Source organism: Tyto alba, unplaced genomic scaffold (assembly GCF_018691265.1).
Source record: "Tyto alba isolate M040663 unplaced genomic scaffold, T.alba_DEE_v4.0 Super-Scaffold_2, whole genome shotgun sequence".
NCBI classification, from domain to species: Eukaryota; Metazoa; Chordata; class Aves; order Strigiformes; family Tytonidae; genus Tyto; species Tyto alba.
Genome location: NW_024881282.1, coordinates 75,874,699 through 75,898,241, shown reverse-complemented (window position 1 = coordinate 75,898,241; position 23,543 = coordinate 75,874,699). Strand labels below are relative to the sequence as shown.

At 44.7% G+C, this 23,543-nt stretch overlaps 2 protein-coding genes across 7 annotated transcripts in view; one reads left to right on the top strand and one right to left on the bottom strand.

Annotated features, from left to right (window-relative positions):
* Nucleotides 1–120: 120 nt before the first annotated feature.
* On the top strand, nucleotides 121–4,558 carry LOC116962446 (uncharacterized protein DKFZp434B061-like). Its single transcript, XM_032996207.2, has 2 exons — nucleotides 121–526; nucleotides 3,304–4,558. The coding sequence occupies exon 2, from the start codon at nucleotides 3,384–3,386 to the stop codon at nucleotides 4,107–4,109; it is 726 nt and encodes a 241-aa protein (XP_032852098.2). The 5' UTR covers nucleotides 121–526; nucleotides 3,304–3,383; the 3' UTR covers nucleotides 4,110–4,558.
* Nucleotides 1,538–23,543, bottom strand: part of SRPK2 (SRSF protein kinase 2) — a 148,513-nt gene continuing 126,507 nt past the window's right edge. For 4 of the 6 annotated variants that reach the window (XM_042793144.1, XM_032996203.2, XM_032996202.2 and 1 more), the window contains exons 12-17: nucleotides 21,443–21,543; nucleotides 21,235–21,342; nucleotides 10,576–10,645; nucleotides 9,771–9,863; nucleotides 9,236–9,328; nucleotides 1,538–3,207 (exon numbers count right to left, since the gene is read on the bottom strand). In XM_042793144.1, the coding sequence (XP_042649078.1) occupies nucleotides 3,023–3,207; nucleotides 9,236–9,328; nucleotides 9,771–9,863; nucleotides 10,576–10,645; nucleotides 21,235–21,342; nucleotides 21,443–21,543 (650 nt within the window). In that variant the 3' untranslated portion in view covers nucleotides 1,538–3,022. The remainder of the gene's footprint in view (nucleotides 3,208–9,235; nucleotides 9,329–9,770; nucleotides 9,864–10,575; nucleotides 10,646–21,234; nucleotides 21,343–21,442; nucleotides 21,544–23,543) is intronic. The other 2 variants (XM_042793145.1, XM_042793146.1) reach the window with 2 other exon arrangements.

The window sequence follows — 23,543 nt, the reverse complement described above, 5'->3', positions numbered from 1 at the left end:
GGTGGTATGTCGTCAGGGCTGTGGCCTTCAGTACCTGAGCAGCCCCCCTGGGGCTCGGCTGCACCCTCGCAGGAGGGGGGCTCCCCCCACCCCCCAGGGGAGGAACACCCGCGTGGCAGGGGTGGGGGGCACCCGCCTGTTCTCCCCTGCTCTGGGGAGTGCAGGGTGGGCACCAGGACCTTGCCAGAGTTCCCACGGAGTTCAAAAATCACCTCAACTGCTCCATGCAGCCACCTGCCCCCTGCACGCCGAGCCTGGGCGGCTCCGGGGAGGGGGGGGGACAGGCTGGGGGGGGGGCCTGACCCCGGGGGGAGCTCACTCCTGCTGCGCTGGTGGGGCGCAGGGCCAGGCTGAGCTGGGAGTGGGGGGCAGCGGCCTGGCAGCCCGGTAGTGACAGCTCTGAATTCTCACCCAACAGGACGGCGCTCGAGGACCGAGACGGCGGGACCAGAGGAGAAAAGAGGCCTGTGAGAAAGGCTGAAACGCGACAGGAGGGGAAGCGGCTGCTCCTACTGGCTGAGAAGAGGTGCTAATTCTTTTTAACATGTAGGAAAAAAAGGGCAGCTACTTTAAATTCTCATTTGCCTCTACTGAAAAATTTTATTAGTAAAAATAGCACACTAGAAGTACCTTCCTGAACAGCTGCTGGCTGTGCGGAACTCGCACGGTACGGCCCACACTTTGCGCTGACGTGAAGTAGAACAGGCCGAGGCCGCCAACAACAGCAGAAACGCCCAACCCAACCCGCCCTGTTGGGCCGCTCGGGCAGAGATTCTGAAAAACTGCGTCCCCCTCCACAGCCCAGCACTCGCATCGGGGTGGCCTGACCCCCTTCCCTCCCTCCGTGCGGTAGGGTAGGTCACCATTACATCAGATACAAGAGAGTGTAAAACACGCCATAGGTGGCGAGGTGTTGGAGCGGCACTGCCGCGCGGGACGGGGCCTCCCTGCGCTGCTGAACCGGCACGGGCCCCGCTTCGCCTCACCTCGGCCCCCTCCGAGGATTTTCTACATACTCAAGAACAAGCTCCTCATCAGCTGCAGCAATTAGGCACCACCGGCGGCTAGGCCGGGCGTGAAGCCGGACAGCGTTTGTACCTCTGGCTCTGGAGTCCGCCGCGGCCTCGTCCTTGGCGCCGGCGTCGTCGCCACGGCCGTTCCGGGGGGAAGCGTGGGGACGAGCTGCTCCCGGGCCCCGCGCCTGCGCCGTGCTGGCTGGGCGCGGGCTTTGCCGTTCCCGCGGGGAGGGGCGGCTGCAGCCGGGCGATCCTCTGCTTGTTTAGAGCAGTTCAGCACCTCCTAGGGAATCGGTAACGCTCTTTGGTTTGGCCCCGTCTCGCTCAGCCACGGCATCAGGCAGCCCGGGCCACTCGCCCCTCGGGACGCTCTGGCCTCCGCCAGGTGACGGATGTTAAGGCTGATGGCAGAAGCTGCCCTGGGCTTTGGCCGGGCTAAACCAACCCCCCCCCGCCCCCCCGCCCTCCCGCAAACCAAGAGCTGGAGTCGGGGCTAGCAAAGAGTCCAATGACCAGCACACTGTCTGAAAAAACAAAACACTTTAATTAGACAACTGCAAGCACCTCAAACAACTGGTTATTGTTACAGCATGGGGCTATCGTCTCACAATCTAGTTATTGCAAAGGCATGTGAATAAATTTCATATGGACAAAGTCAAGAAAAAAGTGGCACCGTAGTTACATGAAGATCAGAAGTAAGCTTACATTCATCCCACTGACTTCTAAAAGAGGCCAAAACACACCTCCGTACTGTACATTCTAAAATCTGTATTGCCTATAAGCTTCAGCCTATGCAGCTTTTTTTTTTTTTTTTCCTAGGAAACACGTAATTGTTGCGTGCAACTTACAACAGGTAATCGTATGTCTAGTTATGGGAAAGAATAAAGCTAGTGCAATTTGTTTTAGAAACATGTAAAGCTATGAATGGAATGAGCATGATCTCGCTTCTTGGATTATTTTACCCACTGCACTGTAAGTATCTGCAGCTATATCCTTCCTTAACTGATGCCAAGCACACACTTTTATTATAAAAGATCAGTAATTCTACACAGAGAGTGGTTCTCATGCTCGACTTTTAATTATTTTTTTTTTTTCCTTAAGGTATAGTACAACTTACAGTGCTTATAAAAAGGCAACACCATATGGTACCATGTCTTCACTATCACATTGTAAGGGAAATTGCTATTTTTCTTTTCTTAAAAGCACTTAAAATAGGCAAAAGTTCTAAAAGGGAGTGCTAAATGATAATGCATACTTTATTAGAAAGAAGTCTAGCCTTCCTTTAAAGTGCCGTTTGGGGAATGAAATCCTGTAAACCAGAGCCACTTTGTTTAAAATCCAATGAACGGGAACTGCTACAGAATAGAAAGTTTACACAATTCCTTAAAGCAGTTTAAAGTCCACTACATGCAATTGGTTTGCCATAAAGCTCTCTGAAACTTAGTCGCTTTACTCTGAAATCGAGTCCCCAGTCCCATATTTAAATGGCAATAAACATTTACAGGGTGCATTTACATACACTATAATACAAGAATGACGTCCCTTTGCCAGAAGATAAAATTGTACAATTCCTCGCCGTAACTCAGTTCTGACTTGATAAATTTCTTACGCTTGTAAATTATATAATATGCATCAGCTAAAATATTTTTTTTTTTTTCATAAATAGTTACAAAACTTGCCAAAACACATGGGGGGAAGTTTCCTTTGTTCAAAAATCTGACATCTGAATGCCACACAACACAAGAAACAATGCTTAAAGACACGTTAAGTGTTTTCTGAAGAAAGTGGGTGAGTAAACTACTAGCTGAAGACAAAAAGACTACCCTTCCCCAAGAACACAGTGCACAAAAAGCAAAATGTCAAACAGTACCTCAAGCAAAATAAAGGTCTGAGGATTGAAGCCAGCTCACGTGTGATCCTGCTAAAGAATTTGTGACAGTCACCGTTTAGGTCCGATGCATTGGAAAGTGGTTGCTGGCTTTTTTTTTTACAGCTGGGAGATTCTGCTAAGAATTCAGCCACGGATGCCTAAGGCATTCTCCAGCTGAAGCGCGTTTCTCTGGGACCATTTCTAGCATGGGGATCAGGAAATCTGTAAACTGTGCAGCATCTTCGTGAGGCCACCCGTACTTCTCCACAAGCACATCAAAAAGACTCCAAGGTTTCAGCTTGGTAATGTGTCGGAGTTCTCCTGCAAACACAAATACGACTGGCATTAGAAAAACACCTCGTTACCCCTGTTGGTGACTAACCCCCGTTTCGTTTTTCTCCCGCTCTGCATTCACAGCACCTTGACCAGGCCGAGGAGCGTGATTTAGGAAGGGCAGCACGCTGCGAGCTCGCTTGAGGTCCTCGAAGGAGACAAGCATGTCCGATGTCAGAACTGAGAAATCATTCCTACGCCCAACTGTACGTTACACCCGGACTCCGCTGTCCGCATCGTTCCCGGTTTTTCCTCCCCTCTTCAGGCCGCCTCCCGCACGCTGCGGCACTCACACGCACGCTCACGCCACCGGCAACCAACGCCGCAGGCCCTTCCTTCACCAGCCAACGAACCCGAAGTTTACCAGAACTGCTCCGACCCCAAGATGGAGCTTCTCGGCCACACCGGTCACCGCCTCGCCACGTGGCGTTTGCCGACTCGGCAGCAGAGCAGCGATTCCTTCCAGACCAGCCAAGCACGGAGGTTCGGCGCGCGGAGACTCTGCCCCACCTCCCAGGCAACCCCCTCCCCCCCCCGAGGCTGGGTCCGGATCCCTCCTGAGGAGGAAGCACCTGCTGCTGCCGACGTCTCTTTCAGCCAACCACCAATGCAAGCGGTGGCAGCGGCTGCGGGCTCCATGTTCCACCAGAGAGGGGGCGACGTGTTTAGGAGGCAGGAACCCTTCTGCCATCAAACCAGCAGCGTTACCTCTATCCACGGGTCAACTGGCACGATGGGGAAGACAAACCCTTCCGGCATCTCCCCGCTCCTCCACTGCCATCCCCCTTCTTCCCAGGTGCGTATCTGAGCCAGACAAGTCTCCACGGGACGCTAGAAAAAGCACTTCAGGGACCCCTGTGGCGATTCTGTGGTGTCCCCTGAACTGCTGAGGAGGGCAAAGGGTTCTCCCCCAGTACTGGAAGCTGGACATGACTCACCCGTAGCTTCTCGAGCACGCTACACCATCCGGGACGGGGGCGCACAGCCCGCACTGCTTTTAAGCAAAGTCGTTTGGCAACTTGATTGTTTTCCCTGGCTGTTCTGTAAAACGCCCTCAGCTCGCAGGGCGGTTTCTGTACATCCCTGTGGCTACAGAAGCTCCAGGGCAGAAGAAGCCCGCGGCTTCCGAGTGCCCCTGGGAGTCTGAGCATCCGACTGCAATAGATTACAACGGCCACAGCAGAAGGTTCTAGGCAGGGCGCAGCACCTGAAAAAGCAGCTCTTTGGGTGCTGTCATAAAGACCCCAAAAGAGCAAGACAGCAAACAGTCAACCACTTGCAAGAGAAAGAGCAGAGACCTGTTGGTAACAAAGTCCAGATGCGCTGCCCACAGCCGGCCCGCTGTCCCCTTTCCCTTCCCTCTGGCGGGGCAGGAGGGCTGCCGAGAGTGGAACGGCAGCAGAGGGGGGAGCACCCTGCCGGTCTGGGTCTGTATATTCAGAGCACAAGCGTGTCCCATCGGTGCGTGTGAGTCAAACAAAAAAAGGTGCTGCTTTGGGCCCTGACTGTCCCATGGTATGGGTGTACAGAAGGGACAGCACCTCTCGGAGAAGTGTATTCATTTCCAGGCTCACTCTCAGCCCTTTAAAATCTCTGTGCAACTCTGAAATTTAAACTCCTGAAAATCTTGCTCTTTTGAAGGTTTCCAAAAGTGTGTATTGGTGACTACTAGCAAGAACAGGTAGTAAATTATCTAATAAGAACACAAAACTATTGCCAAAAAGCAATAGAAAATAGTGACTTGTTATTGACTGCAAGCAAAAAATGGCTAAAAAGAAAAAAAATAAATCGGGCCGTGTTCACAGCTTCTCCAGCTTACAGCATTCACTGCAAGGGTTGCCATAATCATTTATCAATCTGGACTGACTAGCTTTGGGGGAGTGTGTGTGTTTCCATGCAGCACTGTCCTCGCCTTTGTATTCAAATGATGTAGTTTTAGACATCTTTATACAACTTGAGGGAGGAAAGTCAGATTGCAAGATGAAGCTCCTGGAGTCACTGTGGAAGGCGAGTTCCTACTGTTTGAACACTTCTGACTTTGTAAAGTGGAGGCTGAACTTGAAATTCCCAAGCTAAGACCGGCACACCCTGGGCAGCACAATATTCTGTAGTGGTTTTCTGCTGAGGAACAAACTATTTTAGTGCTAAGGGCTGAAGACTTCCACAAGAAATTCCAAGAAGACTGTAAAAGCGTTTAAGATGGGATAGAGTAAAAATTATCTGTGTGGCGGCCACGAATTAAACTAGTGCTTTGTTTTTCAATAAAGATCACAATGCTGACCATGGAATCAAAACAGGGTAAGGAAAAGGCAATTAAAACAACTGAGGTGGATGAAAAACTCTTTAAGAATTTATTCTGATGTGGTGGGTCCATCTCATTTCCATCCTGACGCGCTGGAGAGCAGCACAGGAAATGGAGGGGTCTGGCAACACCAGAGTTTCATCTAGTTCATGAGGTTTGTACCGTGCAGTTGGAGGAGAGCAAGGCAGTACCTGTATTTCAGGGAGAAATGAAAAGCACAGGCCCACTGGTCTGACACCATCAGTACTCAGGGATTTAATAGGAATTTGCAAAGAAATGCTGAAAATGTAATAGTAAGTGAAAACTGCCTAACAGAAGCTCTTTATTTAGATTTTTGACAGTGAAGCACAGGAAATATCCTGAGAGGACAACGGAGTTGTCAGAACTGTAAAACCCCTGTGGCCAAAGCAGAGGCAGCAATGACCTTCCGGCAAGTGGAATGTTAAGTCAGGAGGAAATTACTAAAGGAATTTCTGAAGGACCTGTAGGGGGGAAAATGCTATTTGAAGTTTTCTCTGCTGACCGTAACACAAAAAAACAGAGCAGGTCTGTGAAATCCGTCAAAGACAAATTTAAGATGTGTCACCAGGCAAGAGGAGGATGGATTACTGAACAGCAAGACACGGATGACGTGAAGGACCAGGGAAGCAGCCGTGGGATATCTGCTACCGCGTATTTGGAGGACACGCTCCCGAGAACTAATGCAAGAACTGTGGGGGAGGCCCCAGGGTACAGTAGTGGGTGGAAGCGGGGGAGGTGGAGGTGAGCCCTCCCCTTCCCTTCCCGGACAGTAAGCAAAGAGCAGGGCTTTTCCTTGTTACAAATTCCAAGGGGCAAAGCCGGCTCCTAGGCAGCATCTTGCACAGGTTTGGCTCACTAGGTAACAGGGCTAGCAAATACCAGAAGGAAAATAAAAGGGACCATGGTCTAGAAAAAAAACACAAGTGTTTTAAGCTTTAGTGCCAAAACGTATTAATCATTTTTAGAGACAAGATAGCTTCCATGAAGGCACTAGAGAAAAGGACTCACTGCAGTTATTACTGGGCTCAGTCAAGATGAGACCCTATAAAAAGTATGTGAGCATTTGTGTTATAGTGACTAAGAAGTAACCTATAAATGCTTTTCCTTTTTTAAAAGCACCGTCCTATTGAATGTCACAAACTGCTTCGGGCAGTTACTGAGAAGAGACTCAATCCTGTAAACTCATTCGTTGACACCACCTTTCCTTTTGTCCCTGTGACTTCAGGGGAACAATTCAAATGCTTAAAGCTTTTCTCTGAGGTTGAACTTGCTTATGGACAGGAGCAAATGCCCAAGTCGTGCCTTCTTTATTTTCACCCAGAGCTGATGTTTTCAAAATAGGAGCCAAGAGTTAGATTTCTACATCCACCTTTACACCACAGTGTACACCACGCTTTCCTAAGAGCCTCAGGCCTGTATTACGTGGCCTCTGGAAGTGCTCAGGCCACAGGCAGAGGAGTGCAGAATGCAGCAGCTTGCTGGCCAACTGTGAAGCCTGTCACTCCCTGCCAGCCACCAAACACAAATCCCTCCTGGGGGCACCGGAGAGGCTGGCAGTACTGGGGTGGCCAGGACAAAGGAAAAAAGGTATCTGGTGCCTGATTCAATGGAAAAGAATCTCAAAGAAATGAGCAGAAAACTCGCCACCTCCATTTTCCCTCCACAAAGCATTTCAGTTTTCCTGACTTGCAACAGCAGAGTAACTGGTATGATCTGAAAACGCAGTTTGGGCTATTACTGCTTTGTCTGGCATTTGAGATTTTCTGTTTCGAGTAGAACAGCTGGGATACAGCCTACTTAATCTTCCACAGGAACCCTGCGCTTACATTTTGTGTGGTGGGTGAACCAAGTCTTTTGAAGTGCTCAAATCCCACCCAGAGTCATGGCAGATGGTGCCTCTGAGGAACGTCACTGAAGTTCAGGCCCTGGAGGACAACAGCGACACTCTGCAGTGGAAGATGCTCATGGAAGTACATGAAACTCTCCACTTCATGCGAATTTTACAAACTGCCCTGCTCTGTACACCACAAACACCGGGGTTATTGTGTAACTGTTAGGTCATGTTAAGGTTCTATTATATTATTAAAAAACACCAACGCATCTGGTGAAAAGCGAAAATTAGGAACATGAGATACTCTTCACGGACGGGGGCCCAGGGGGGCATTTCTAATTCAGTATCTGCCCCTGACAGTGGCCACAGGAAGGGGCAGGGAGGGCAGCTGAGGAGCCTTTCTGGTGGCCCTGCCCTCGCCCCTGCAGCTGCAATCCCTGGGGGGGGGCCGGGGGAGGTCTCCTGCCCAGCCCTTTTACCGCTTTATACAGACCTGCCAGCCCAGAGTTTGTTCATCTCGGTTTAACGTGAGATTGTTTTTGAGGCTGCTGACAGAGCCTCTCCCTAGGGCCCCCGTGGCAGCAGGCGGCTCCTGAAGCTGTGTACGGAAGCGCTTGTTTTACAGCCGCCCCCTGCAAGTTGCACTGGGTGTCCCCCAGCTCTCCTACAGTGGGTGCTGGCAAACCACAGCTCTGTTTTCACTGACTTCCCGATTTTGTAAATCTTATTATTCCTCCAGCAACCTTCTCCTCTCCACACAAAAAAGCCCCAGGCATTTCAGACTCCCCCAGACGGCAGCTGCTCTACCTCCAATCATCACCGTTGCCCTTCTTCACGCTGTTTTTAACGCCATTACATCCTCCTGAAGGCAAGGAAGGCACGCAGCAGCGGTCCCCGCCGCACCACAAATACCCACACACAGAACGGGCGGCTCTCATGCAAGGGGGGGGGATGAATCACTGGATTGTCTCCTGCCTCGTGACACCCCCCCCACCACCACCTCTCGGGGCACGGCGCTGCCGCCTCAGCCCCCCTCCCGGCACCCCACGTGCCCGACGCAGCTGGCCGGCGCTGGCCCTGCCGGCGAGCTGCGCGCTCAGGCACGCGGAGCCACGGGGAAGAGGGGAGCCCCAGCAGTGCTGCGCCAGCAGTGGGATGCCCCCGACATACCCTGCCCCTCGACACAACGCAGCGCTGCCTCACACGCCGAGGGGACAACAGACCCTCGAAGCATCACCGCGTTCCCTCGCGTGTCAGAAGCGGGTCTTAAAGAGCAGCCCTGAGCGAAGATAAAAGTACAAAAACGTACCCGACCCACAGGGCCCGGTGCGTTTGCTCAGGGTTTTCATTTTGGAGGGGCTGCGAGGCCGAACACAGCCAAGTCATGGCCAGCAGCCGTGGGGCACGGGGGTCACCCTGCCGCCGGGCGGGCAGGCTACGGGCAGCGCGAGGACTGACCGCACGCAGCCGCGCGCCGGTCCCCACCCCGGTCACCCCTCAGCAGCGGCGTCTGCCGGAGCACCGCGTATGATCAGAAGTAGCCGACATGATTCCCCACCGCCTGACAAGCTGCGCGCCGCTCTCGATCCTTCGTATTTACATGAACGCCGGACGACAGATTCGCACAGACAGTCGTTAACATCCACACTCTGTTGAGTCCGTCCCAAAATGAATTTGAAATGAAATATTGAAATGAATACTGCAAACTGTGGCTTTTCTCGGAAAGCCAAGTTTACACCAAAATTCTTCTTTAATAAGAGCTCTCCATTTAAATGGATGTATTTCTTCAGTACCCATAAATGAACATATTGTCCTTTTGGATAGTATTATGCTTTAAATTAGTGTTGCATAAATACCGTTACCTTTTTTGGTGAAAAACTCCTTGGAATATTTCCCCAACATAGCGTATTTTCGAGGGATTTTTCCCAGCAGTTCAATGATCAATGCTATGTGGTCTGCATTGGAGAACATTGCCAGCAAAACAGAAACATACAACAGTTTAATCAGTACATTGCATGCACACACTAACACTGGCCCGGTACAGACAGAAATAGATTGATCCTGGTAAAAAAGACACGTGCGCACTGCTCAGTGACTAATTTGGAAAGATGCTTTCAGCAAAACTTCCTTCTCAAAACAACATGTGAGTATCAGCTGCTACAAACGAGTTTTGCTATGTAATTTTAAATGTACCAATAGTTATTTTTCAGAACTTTTAGCTAAAAAAAAAAAAAAAAAAAAAAAAATCGTCACGGATTCCTGCATATTTTGTTCGTCAAAAATACGTTTTTGTTGTGTGATTTCAGGAAATGCTCCTCAGTGGGCCATGCTACAACCAGCAACAGCAATTCCACTTCTGTCTGCATCACGGCACCTTTCAAAAAGAAGAGGTACTACCTCTGCGATTGAAGAATTCCCGAGAATATTTTCCAGATAGAGCAAAGTGCCTTGGGATATTGCCTAGCAGCTCTATGATGTGTGCTATGTGGTCTATGAGGGAGAGAAAAAAAGGATACGGGAGTGGAAGGGGCAGGGAAAGGATGGGATAAAAAAGAAGAGGAAAGAAACTGGAATTAGTAAAAAATCAGAAATAGTTTCAAATCAACAATGTTTGCAGCAAATCCATGCAGAGGTTTCCAGGATCAGCAGAGCTCTGGCATCATTAGTAGCATTTAGGAACAATGAATGATGCCCACATTACCACTGCAAAGAGCATTTACAAGCAAACAAGCATGAAAATGGACAGGTATACAGATGGAAGCAGGAGTTAATTCTGATTTTTAAAAAAAAATTAGTAATTGCCTACATCAAATAAAAATACACAATGTAAACATTATTCCAGTGTCACTCTTACAAAGAGAAAATACTATAAAGTTCAAATTTGTCGCTTCTTTTCTAAACTAAAAAGTTGTTATTCTCAATCAGGTTTCCACACATATGCAATCTTACAAGAAGGGCAGTTTAATTCCTTCAGGCAGCTGTTAAGTAGATGAGTATCTGCAGAAGGGAGTTTTTGCCCACCCACTGCTAGTGATGGAACTTAAAACTAAAAAGAAAAAAATCGTATTTATATTCTGAAAACAATGTGTACGAACAGTTCACTCAAATACAAAACTTAACCCCACCGTAAGCTCACTGGAAATTTAAGAGGAGGAGTGTGAAAATATACAGAAACTTACACAGTATCTCAAAAGTTTCATACCTTCATCCCTGGAATAGTCTTCACCAGAGTGTGGCTCAAACAAATAATCTCCAGTCGCTAGCTCAAAAGCCTGTAACATAACAGACGTATTTGTGGGCATTTCAGAAACAACGTTTTTAATCTTAAGATGTCAGCAAGACGTCACAACTATCTCAGACCCAAGAGGGAATCAACACTCAAAGCTCAAGGCCAGCAAGTGGACCCGAGACGGAGGAGAGGCCGCTTACCTGGAGCCCACCGTCCGCGGGCCGTGCACCCTCCGCACACCCCGCCCGTCCCGGCCAGACGCGGGGCTCAGGCAAGGGCCAGCACCCCCAAACCCCCGGCGCCTCCGCCTGCTCCCCCAGCACCACGGAAGGAGACGGAGGCGGGGTGCGGAACGGCGGCCCCCCAGCAGGCCGGGCGGCGGCCGTGCCGCGGCGCCCAGCACCCGGCCCCCGCGGCAGCGCACGGCGCCCGGCTGCGGAGGAAGCGGCTGCGAACAGATCGGCTGCACCCGGGTGTGAAGGGGCAGCAGTGTGAGCTGACATCAAACATGTTCTTACACGCTCGTTTGTTGTCGGCTGATCGTGTTAAATACGTGTAAGTTAATGAAGCCGAGGAAGAGAGATCGCTAAACATATAATAATGAGCCACACTTGTATCTGAAGGCTAATTATCTGTCAGATTGCATGTTGGGGACTGAAATGAAAAAGTATGAATTGAAATAAAAAATAAATCGTAAATAGAATCCATTTGTAACCATAATTAATCACTTGAAATTAGCAAACAGGGTAAGCTTCCTTGATGACTCTAAATCTAGATCAGTCTCTGTCAAATCAGAAGTCACTGAAGTAAATACTGCAATCACCGGGTAAAATACTGAGGAAGCAATCCAGAGCAGACCCCATGATGACTGATCCCTCCAGGCCACCACAATGCTTCCACGGGACGTTAACCCTAAGTTAGGTCAGAACAAAACTGAGTTTCTCTTTTTGGGTGTAATGCATATTAAGAGCTGCAAAGTGCTGAAAGAACTCTGAGAGCCCACACTTGTGTACAAACATGGATTAATCTAGCCCAACTTGTTCAACTATTCTCCTTCTGATCTGCATCGCTAATTACCCAAGCAGCCACAGGAATCTAATTCTTTCCAGGTGGTTTAAACATCAAACTATTTTCCATCTCCAAGATCAGGGAAAACATCTGATCCAGAAATTCATTCCAAATATCAGGCAGAACTTCCTGGCACAGTTCTAGGATGGGATTTCACTCTGGTAGTATGTTTACTACAAAATTGTCTCCTGAAAATATGCATTTTTCTGTTCCAATTTATAATCAGGAGTCGTTAAATCACCTGCAAATTTCGCCTATTTATGGGCACTTGGCTTTTTCAAGCTGTGAACTGCAGTGTCATCCAAGTGGGCTATAGCCAAAATAATTCATTGCAGTCACACATAGCAGCCAAGAAAGCGAGAATGCCCCTTGTTGGCATTTCTGTTGATCCTATGAACAGGCCTTTAATTTCTGAAGTCACTATCACACTAATAAACAGCCATTCGCTTTTTTTCTTATTCCGCTCTTTGCTCAAGACTGAGAGTTTTCCTTTTACAGCTTAAAAATATCTGAAGGACTTCATAAATTACCAGGCATTTAAACTGAAGAAACGTTTAGAGTAGCCAGAAGAGATCATGGTTAGAGATCTCTAAACACAACATGGAGAATCCTCTTAAGATGAGACTGAGAAGCCCCAAGTGTCCCCCTCTCTATCTCATGGGAATATATTCACCGTTTTCCTAGAACGCGTGCTGATGGGGCTGATTTCTGAGGACACCAAGAAACTCACTGCTGTGTAACACAGATTCCTGGAGAACAACAGAAATGTAGCTGCATTTAGCCACAAAGGTAGACTCCAAAAGAATATCGCTGCTGTCCCCCAAAATGAAGTATTAATAGCTTGATACGTCTGCGTGGGACTAAAAAGATTAAATTGGAGAAACTGTAAAAACGGTTCACAGAGAAGCGCAAGAAGTAAGCATACCACTGTGATACACTGAATTTTAGATCAGTTTGTATATAATAAGAGCTGCAAGCTCTCACAGATTTGGGATATTTATACCACTGTTTTGCTGAAGAGACACTAATGCTTTTTCAAATGCTGCTCCTGTTCCTTTTTCCCTTTTTGTATAGCTTTGACTCCATGCCCAGCATGGGGTGGAATCGCAGCATCTCAGACATTTGATTTCCTGACTCTCCTTAAAGGTCTCTGCACCGAGAATGAAGAAACTTCTGATTCAGATGCACACAGGGACAGCGCAGAGACAGCCTTTCCTTTTGGGTGCTGCGATAAATATCTGTAATAATTATTAGCATTCATGCAAGACAATGTCTCAGAGGTTCATTTGTATCAACCTGGTAATAGGTTCCTAAATATCTGTAGGATGAACTGGTGACATAGCACAAGATAAATGAAGTTAATTGGGCCTTTAAGAAAGAATAAATCCTTGACCTAGATTTTTACCGTGAAGTAAAAGAATTAGCATTAAAAACACATTAATAGGCATGTAAATAGCTGTAAGAAAGACAATGACACCTCTGGATTGTATCAGTCAGAAGAGTTCTTCTCTTTAAGCTGACGTCCAAAGGTGAAAGCATGTGCTCTCCCATTACTGAGGCAGTGCTACCTGGAGAAGAGCTCTCTGCTGCTGGCACTCCGAACTACAGTTTTGGTGGCTCACTGCTGCTTTGGACCTCCTGAGCGCTTTTCGGTACTTATCAACACTTTGCAGTACAAACTGTATGTACCTACCAACTGCGGGTACATAAAACCACCCAGGCTCCAGTTCGTAAGTCGCTGACGCTCCGTGATGAAACCAGGAGGTGGAGACCCCGGCGGACAGCGCCTGGACACAGGTCGGCAGCGCGCTCTGGGGGCGAGGCAGGCAAACCATCTACGTAACACGCGTGTTACCAGCCCTTGGCGGGAAGGGGCACCCCCTCTCAGCACTCCTATCTGCAGAGCTGCGACCAGTTTGGGGCCAGCAGTAAAAGAGAGACCTTGTCAAGCTGCAGAAAGACCGGGGAGGACCTCTAAGATGCTCGGGCACTGAGCAGAGGATGCAGGAGAGGGCTGGAGGGGGTGTGCTTGTTCAGGTTGGAGAAGGGGAGGAAAAGGGGGAATTAGACTGCTGCACTCCACTGCCTAAAAGGCTGTAACAGAGAAGATCGAGACACACTCTTCTCAATGAAAGGAGAACAGAGACTCGAGCAGCAAGATGGGAAATTCCAACCAGAAACGAGGGAAAAAAAAATTCTTTAGCAAGATTGGCTGAGCACTGGGACAGGCTGCTCAGAAAGGCTGTGGAAATGCCACCCTGACACATACGTACACCCCAGCTGAGTGAGGCTCTGAGTAACCTCATCTAACTGTGACATTAACCCTCGTTCAAGCAGGAGGCAGACTACTTGAGATTTCTTTTAACCTAAATTTGGCTATTATTTCTATGATGCTACACATATAGACTAATCGTATTTACTTACTTTCCATTTGAAAGTATTAATTGATAAAAACTAGTTTCTTGACAGAAACTCTGACTTTGAAATGTCATGATCTTTTTTACTTAATGTTGACATTTGCCTTAACAGAAATCAGCACTTCAATTATTATTATATGGAGATAACAAATGAGATACAGCACACTCCACATATGGCACAAAAGCCCAAGGCACTTGGGCAGCTGTACTGGCAATTGTTACTTAGCACTTTCCTAAGGTTATCACAGAAAAACAGTCTAGACTGCTTTTCTCTATCTGCAGATGGAGAACCTTTCATATAAATGGTCACACTGCTGCTTTTGTATGCTCTGGAGAGGCTGCGATTCCTTTCCTGCCACGTGACTGTACATGAACCTACCACAATACTAAACTGCTGGCATCACTATCATATATTATGGATCCATGTCTAATCGCACAATTAGAAATAGCTACATTTTCACTGTGACAGCTGTGTACTCAATCTGGTGATTGAAAATGGATGCATGCCTAGCGAAAGCTGTCTGGGAGAGGACTGGAAAAATAATTCATTTGGACTGCATCAGACTCCATGAATTCCTCTTAGGAAGCTCCAGCTGAAAAAGGACAACAAGCTTTAGGCCAGAATTATTATTTTGACAGACAAGATCCAGCTCTTGGCCAGAGTTTCTCTGCCCCAGCTGAAATGAAGAGCTGTGAGTGAGAACATTGTAACTGCTTTAAAAATAGGCTTAGTTTTAAGAATGCTGTTCCACAGGTAAGTGGGAGCATGGAAAGAAGAGCAAAAAGCTTTCTGAGATATGCACACCAGCTGACAGATGTTTCTCCCATAGACATCTCCCTCTGAAGAGCGAGGCAATGGAGAGAATATAAAAGGCATTTTGCATGGTTAGTGGTTGGTAAGAAAGGCCAGATATACAAACCAGACATGGCATGGGATGCTTGAAAAGGAAACGGGTTTCTATTATTTGCTGTGCTCCGATCTCAGAATCATGCACATGCTGAGTGGTTGGCTTTGGAAAGTCAGTTTCTTTGCAAAATAATTTTCTTTTGACTGTTTCAGGTTGTCCACCCACCACCTTCAAAAAGGGTGTATAGTGATTAATAACAGCATTTTGTACTGTATCTGCCTACTGAAAAATATGTGCATAGTGACTTGAAGTTTTTCTCTTCTCTCAACCAGATTTCTGATTTTCCATTTTTCCTCAAAATACTGCTTCTGTGCAGACTGAGGCTTGTCATCACACCTTTGGTATGTGCCACTTGCACATAGTAGCATGATGATACTCATGATCCCATGGAGACATCATCCTTTTTTCCCCACTTACAACACAGGAAGAGTAGTTAAGGACAGTTCCCTCTCCACCCCACATTAGAGGACATCATGCAGAGTAGTAAATTGGGGGCTGAACTACAAGCACTTAGATGTAGGTTTAATTTTAACATCATAAACTACTATATTCTGCTCATTCTTCATTCTGTCCTTCCAAGTTTTCTCACATGAATAGACTTACTCATAATAAAAAACCACCCCTGTAAGCTTGATTGCCTTGTAGTAGCAACTCTCTCATTTCCAAAGCTGTTTGCCTGCCCCCTTTCCCTCTCAGCCCAGTAGTATTTTCTTTCACCATTTGTATTCTCTTTGGGTAGGTAAAACAACCAAGTATCATTTTCTCCTTCTCTGACTTCCCACCGATCTGCAGCTATGATCTATTTGCTAGTTCTTATTATAAAAAGAAGGTACTTCAGGAATCACAACTCACCACAAAAGTCACCTCAGATAAGTGTTAAAAACACAGTCCTGTTAATGTCCTAGCTTGTGACATAGTCATCTCCTCCCTGCAGCACATACAAGACTGTACATAATGAACAACCAAAGTCAGATGATGAGACTCATCATTTCAGGTGCTTTTCCTGTTTCCAAACCAAAGAGCATAAACAAGGAAAAGCAGTGGAATCATGGTGCTTGCAGTCATTTCCAGGAGCAATACAAAGGGATGCCCTCTGCCAGTACTAACTCCCTTATCTTGCCAGGATTTCTTGGCAGCAGAAATGGAGTACTGCGTTCCATGGCTTTTGAGATTTCGGAAATGCTAAATCATGCAGTGCCTCTTCAGCTTCTGCTCCACAGAAAGCAACCCTCTCAATACTACAAATGTGGAAATTCAGCCTGATAAAATTAAATGATCAAGACTGGTTTCAATCCTGTCAAAGGCACTGCTGGCTCCAAATCTGTTCCTTTTTTAGGTGAAAATGAGAGATGCACCTCCCTGTTGGCAGAATTAAAATAGGGTTTAGTACAGGAAGGGAGCATAGATTTTTCTAGAATTTAATAAATATGGAGAGAGATTCCCAGTGTCTAGCTTTCCATGAGACCAGCTGAGCATCCCACTTAACTAGGCCACATTGTTAGAAGAAAAAGAAAGGGCACGGTGCAACTTCCTCAGCAAAACGTATGAATGTCCAGCAAATGACAGCACCAATCATTCAGACCTTGGTCACCAAAGTCTGGGGAAAAAGAAAATCGTTACACTTTGTTGCATTCTTTGCTGAGCACAGAACAAGCGAACAACTCTGCCGTAGTCTGGAAGAGCCCACTTGCATCTAACATCTTCCATAGCAGATTGTGCATGCACTGATCTTAAACCTCCAAAGATATGCACCATCCTCTTTTTTCCCCCTGCCTTTTTTTCTTTTTGCCCCTCGGATCACCTGAGCAGAGGACTGGTAGTGGCCTGAGGATACTCAGTCTCATCCTTTAAATCTGATTCAAATAGGTTTGGGGCACAAGAACTGGGCAATGCCCGATCACCTTAAATTAGAAGATTCAGCTCACATGCTGCTGGCTTCCAATGCTACTTTTTCAGTGACATAACACCAAAACAGAACTGTCAGGTTATTAGCACTGAGTGATCTCTGCCTCTTTTGGTATTTGGATAGAATTTATGTATACTTCCAGCACAAGTAATCCTGACCAGAATCCCTGGCTACTCCCACACTAAAGACAATACAAATAAAATAGGACTATTCTTTCCTGGAAGCTGCATCAAAACCATGGAGTTGATGTCTAGATGAAGTCAACCCCTATTAGCAGAGCCCGGGTGAGGAGAGCACTCCACTTAGACACAATATCCCATGACCTAAAAGGCGGATTCATAAAGGCAGTATTCTGAAAGCTGCTGTGCACACATGAACACAGATGCTTTGCACGCCCAAGGCACTGTGATCAGAGGCGTTTGTTTGAAAACCTCATCATCTCCATCCTCATTACTAAAGACTAAGTAAAATTGATGAGCTAATGGTATGATGAAAAAAGACAGTCTGCTGGTGTTGTGATAAAACACCACCTTTGTGCTTGACTTAACACTATGCCATAAACAGAAGCCAATACAAGAACCAGTAGCTCTGCTACTCTCACGGTCAATGCAATTGCCAGTGAGGAAGATTATTTCATTAGCAAGCAAAGGCAGGGAAAAACCTCAGGTTCAACTGGAGATCCATGACGCACAAGACCAAGTTAAGATCCCAGGTGAATCCTGGTCCCAAGGATTCCAACTGGTCCTTCATAAAATCCAGGAGACATGAAAAGACTGATGCATCTTATGTACACATAAACCTTTGACATGGAAACCCTATGGACCCTAAATTAATTTAAAGAAAGGCCTGGTCTTACTGTAGTTTTTAAAATGGAGACATGATCTAGAATATCTGACACACTAATGGATATATAACACATGGAGAACCTACTCTATTTTGCAGTCTTCATGTGTGCTGTTCACTGCTAAGCAGAGTGTTCTGGACTAGTTGTGAGCAAGCCCTTTTAGGAGAGTTTGGCAGCCACGTTTTGAAACTTAAATAATGCCCACTGAGAACCTGACCGTGACTCTGAAGCACCAGGTCTTCTGTCAGCGAGAACTACACAGGTGGAAGAGTAACGACCACATCCGGATCAGTCCCTGTGAGAATACTGGTCAGAAATCTCCCATTTGAAGGTACGTGGGTACACACAGATCTAACAAGATGTATTTGCACACAATTCCATCCAAATGAGATCAAAGTATTTTGAACCCTCTTCCAGTGCAGGTTCAAACAATTAGCTCTGTGATTGACTCGTGAGCAAGGGTTTTAACAGCGTAACGTCTCATCTTTGCTTTGATACTACCTTACTATACTTTGCATTCACATTAATTCACATCTTTCATATTAGACATGTGCTTTTGCAGTAGGTGCATTATCATTCATTACAGAAATTGAGACAATAAAGCTAATCCAAAGTCAAAATCATGATGAAGATGAAGGATGGGATTTGTAATTACATAACGTGGCTCCCACTGCAAAGCCACATGGCACCTTGCATACTCATTCACAAATGCTGTATTTCTGAGAGTAGAATATGATCAGAGCAATTACTTACCTAACCTGAACACAGCCTAAAACTTAGGTCACTTAGTAACAACATATAGCTACCCCTTAACTGACTTTTTTTTTTTTTAATTTTAAAAAAAGGAAGAAATAAGAAATACCATACACAATCGATACAGAGTCAGCTGGTAGGACCCCACTTCATGTATGTTTGATAATGTCACATCAGGCAAAGTATGGAAGGATGGAAACTCGCCAAGAAAAAAGTCATAGCAATAATGCTGGACCACTCATTCCGCACAGTACTCCAAAAATGTCCTTACTGACTTTGGACTTGTTGTACAAGCAAATCAACGTGACAAAGAAGTCTGCTTGCTCTCCTTTAAGAGCCTTGGACAACATGGATAACAGGATATCTGAACTGTATTTTGGCTGAAAATAAACACCACCTCCATCTCCTGCTCCAGCAGATAATCCTTTTGAAAACACACATAACAGTAAACATTACAGAATAAAGTGAATTAAATCTGAAACAGGAGCAAAGTAACCTAGAAGGACATTTTCTGAACCACATCTAGATACAACATGGAACCCAAACTTGAAAAAGCAAGTTGGACCACAATGGCATTAAAACACTTCTGTACTTTGCAGTTCTTGGTCTTTTTGGGGGCAGAGGAGAATCAAACCACAATTTCCAAATACAGCCCAAATAAACTAATGGGGAAGAGAGCTGTTAAGGTCTTCAAGTCCATCCCTACCTCAGAGCCGTTTTCCATCTGACACAGGACTGGCACTCACAGGGCTCTGACCCATTTTCTCAACCACAGAGGAATGAAAGCAGATCCTGAGGGGTTTCGAAATGATGAATTTTCAGGGTGAGCTCCAGAGACTGATCTCTTATTTTTCACATGACTATACAATGACAACTGAATTCAACAATTGTATGTCAGTGCTGTAAGATTATAAAATCTCTACAGCGTTTTTTAAGGGCAAAAACCCAAAGTCTGTGGCAGAAGACAGAATTCCAGTGTTTCAGCTTCAAATGCTTTACTGTCTTTAAGGCTTACATAACAAAAGAAGCATAAGTATAATTTTCTTAAAATACTGAAATTTCCTAAGTAATTGTGAATCTGAATCAGGATACCCCTAGTGGTAGAGATGCTTTTGGGCTTTTTGTGTGTGTGTGCATTTGAGAAAGGACTCACATGAAGAAAGCAGTAGTACTTATATAACATGGAAACGAATGAAAGTGTAAGGGGCTGGATGACCCCAAGTATTGTAAGATTATTATACTCCCTGGGTGTGATACCGCTATTAAGTACCCCACTTCAAAGACAATCTTTGACAGACTTCAGCTTTTTTTACGTGGCTTTAGCTACAAGACTGTATATAAAATTAGATGGGGGTAGGTACAACTGTAATGGAAGAAGAATACAGGGTATTCAATACCATAAAAAGGTATCAAGTTCAACTGAGGTTTACAAAATATCAGGTAAAAGGAACAAAAATTCTCTACCGTAATTTTGTAGTTAGTTAAGAGAAGAATCATGCAAGCAACTAAGAAGCAAAACATGTTTTCTATGCATTGTTTTCAATGTAATAGAAAAATTCCACATTTTTCCCCCAAATGGAAGAGTAAATTTGGAAATGGGTGTTCTTTTCTGTGTACTAAAGCAAAAGCTAGTATTAAACACCAGAGAAAACATACTTGCAATTTTACTTATGGATTAGTTACTTCTAACACATGGCTTGCTGAGCTTATAATATCTGTAGGATTTTATGTTCCTTTCAATCCTCCTCCTCTCCCTCTGAGCGCTGCAATTCTTCTCATCACCCACGCCTGCAAACTGTGTCTAGTATTTGAGTCTTCTCCTCCTCCTCACACACTTACTCTTTTCAGACATGTATTTGTATAATATAAAGATTTGAATAAGTTTTCATCACTTTTAAAATAGACAAAGATATATCTAAATGTATTTCCAAAACTATCTTTGAGAAGATGCATGTAGCTTATTTGTCCTCAAAGACATATTACAAGCAGAGCGTTTCAGAAAGTTTAATGATTAAGTTTTTATTTTTTCTATTCTTTAAAAATTTTTTAAAATCCATTATTTCAGTTTTACTGTGTTAAAACTAATTCTACAGAACGTCACTGCGTATTTGACTAATAAATCCCTTCTCTTCAAAGCTTAGAACCTAAAGCTGTGATTTGCAAGCCTAATCTGATGAATGTTTTCACTGCACTTGGCAAGAATCTGAAGTATTTCACTGTTTTGCTACTTTATGCAAGAAAAAAGAAAGGAAACAGCAAACAGTTGCATAGATTCTAAGACAGGAAGGAAACATGCAGTTGTACTATTTCAGTTAGACTTTATAATTTAAAATATACATATATTTCCCTTCAAACTCGCATGTTTAAATGAAAATTAGAAATGCTCTCCAAAATACTTTTGATTAAGAATGCTTGAGAAATTGAAATAAGGAAAATCATCAGTAGCTATCTGATACAACATAATTTATGGTAATATATTGGTGTCAAATTAAATGAAAGTGTAAGGGGCTGGATGATCCCAAGTATTGTATGAATATTATATTCTCTAGATCTAATACTGCTATTAAGTACCCACTACTTCAAAGACAATCCTAGACAGACTTCAGACTTTTTTATGTGGCTTTAGCTACAAGACTGTATATAAAATCAGAACTACTCTCATCACGTTTCCACACTAAATAAACGACTTTTGTTAAGGGATTTATTCTTGCAAAATACGCATTGTATTGTTCTTACCATACATGCTGTACTCCAGATATCAGCAGGTGTACTGTAACCTGCTCCTATTAAAACCTCTATGGATCTATATTGTCTTGTCTGGATGTCTTCTGTGAAGTGTTTATGCTAAAATAGAAAGAACAACGTTAATGGAAAAAATGAACAATAAAAAGGCCTGTTCTAAACAATGAAGGCTAAATAGCTAAAATGATGTAGTTATACTTACCACCCAGCAGGCATTCCCCAGGTCAGCAATTTTAACTCTAATTTTATCTGCATTTCTTGGGTCCAGTGGATTCACCAATAAGTCAGCAGCACGAGTTTTTGCTAACACAAGCAAAATGAAGAATGGTGAGTATTTTGAAGATACTATTCATTATCTCTAAGCAGTTTTGCCTTGATGCTTCATCCAGTTTTGTAATACATTGAAGACATCAAAATCATTTGCTGCATGTTATGAGAAGTTAAAGCAACATAAATAGGACTTTTTACCTTGATTTCTAAAGATCCTTACACATTTCAAGTGCAATTTTTTTGCATTCTTTAACTGCCAAGTGACTATAATTAGAATATCCAGAGGAGCTTCTAAGCAGAAACAGCGCATACGTATTCAAGAACAGATTCATACAGAAAATGTTAAAACTCAAACTCCAAGAACTGCACATGAAAGACACGTTCTTGGAACAGTTTGGTTGAGAAAATAAATTCTGCACTTCCATTCCTGGCTAAGGCAAATAAAATTTGGCTGTATTTTTTTATTTTTTTAGAAAAAAATCTGTCCCAAGAGGATAAAGTCACTAAAACATGGCTAATTTGAAAGCTGTGAGGACTGTCACCCATTTCACAGATAATTTATCATTGAATCGAACTGCTCTGAAGGTCCTATTTGTGCTGAGTATGATCCAGACTAAAAAGGCAGAACTTTAATCTAATTAATCCTGCAATCTGTAGAGGCTCTTGGGACACTGAAGATCCTAATATACAACAGCGGAAGACTGCTGCTTTTCTTTGTTGACATACTACCTGCTAGCTCCTAAACTGCACTGGAAAAAAAGCAGATTGACTTGAACATAGAAGACCGAACCAGGTATCACAAATCACATAGCAGCAGAGGGCTGATCGCAGTTTCCTTGTCCCAAAACTACAAAGACTAAATTGGAAACTGGTGGTCTGAGAAGAAAGAGGCACTAGATCCAAAAGGCACCTGGGACTTCAATGGGGATACAGTGTTCTGTTGAACTGGTGTAAGAACTGCAAGAGGAAAATACACCAAACGTGGGGCAAAAAGCAAAAATACAGGATGTCTGATGGTGAGTTAAGAGTGACTAAAATCAGATGAGGATCTTCAGCTGCTGGGACAGCAAGCCCTAATGGGCCATCAGGGCACTGAAATACTGGACAACCCCATACCAAAGTGGCAGGATCCACCAGGGGAGAGAAGAAAAGACAAGACTAAACAGGAGAAGACAGAAGGGGCAGTCACGTCAACAAAACAGTCCTCTAAAAAAGCTGGAACAGAGTCCAAGACTCAAGTTTTTAAAAAGCACCAATATAGGGCATAGAAGTAAAATATACTGAGAGAATAAGGTTGCAGTCCAGAACTTAAAAGACCGCAACTAGTAAGCTTAGTATTGTCTTCCCCTTACAAGCATGCTGCATAGTACAGTCTAATTTTTTCTTAAACACAATCACATGCATTATTCAAGAAATAACAGGACCTTTCTCAATTCAGTAGCCCTGGAAAAAAAAAAAAAAAAAAACACACCAAAAAAACACAGTGCTAGATAAATCCTTCCCATGTGTCTTGCTGTCGGTGAAGGAGTGCAGTAAACAAAGTGGAATGAAGGGGAGAGAAGAAAGCCTTATAAGACATCTGACTGTGACATTAGAAAACAGCTTGCTTCAACTTTCTCCTAACAGGGGGACCTGACAAAGTAATAGGCAAAAGCCTACGCTTTTGTGTTTTTCTCAGAAATTCATGAAGTTCCGTATTTTCTGAGACAAAATTAAATTCTGAATTTGACATTCTGAATTTGACAAACATGGATCATTCACAACTGACAGTGAAGTCAAAAGGAGCGTACTTTTTAGTAAGTACTCTCAAAAAAACATCCAAAGGAGCTCAACCTGAGCACAAAATTAGTGAGCATTTCTGATTTTCACTTTTGTGTGTCCTTGTTCTGTAAAACTGAGAAATATCACCTCCTCTTCTCACAGTCTTAGCATGATAGTATACTTAGTAAACATTTAAACACTTGAATGAGGAGGAGTGGTGAGGAAATGATTAGATCTATCTGAAGGGCATTTGGTCACACAGTCAAAACTTG

Excerpts from the sequence above, each read along its gene's own strand:
- LOC116962446 (XM_032996207.2), top strand. The coding sequence starts at position 3,384 with ATGTCCGATGTCAGAACTGAGAAATCATTCCTACGCCCAACTGTACGT.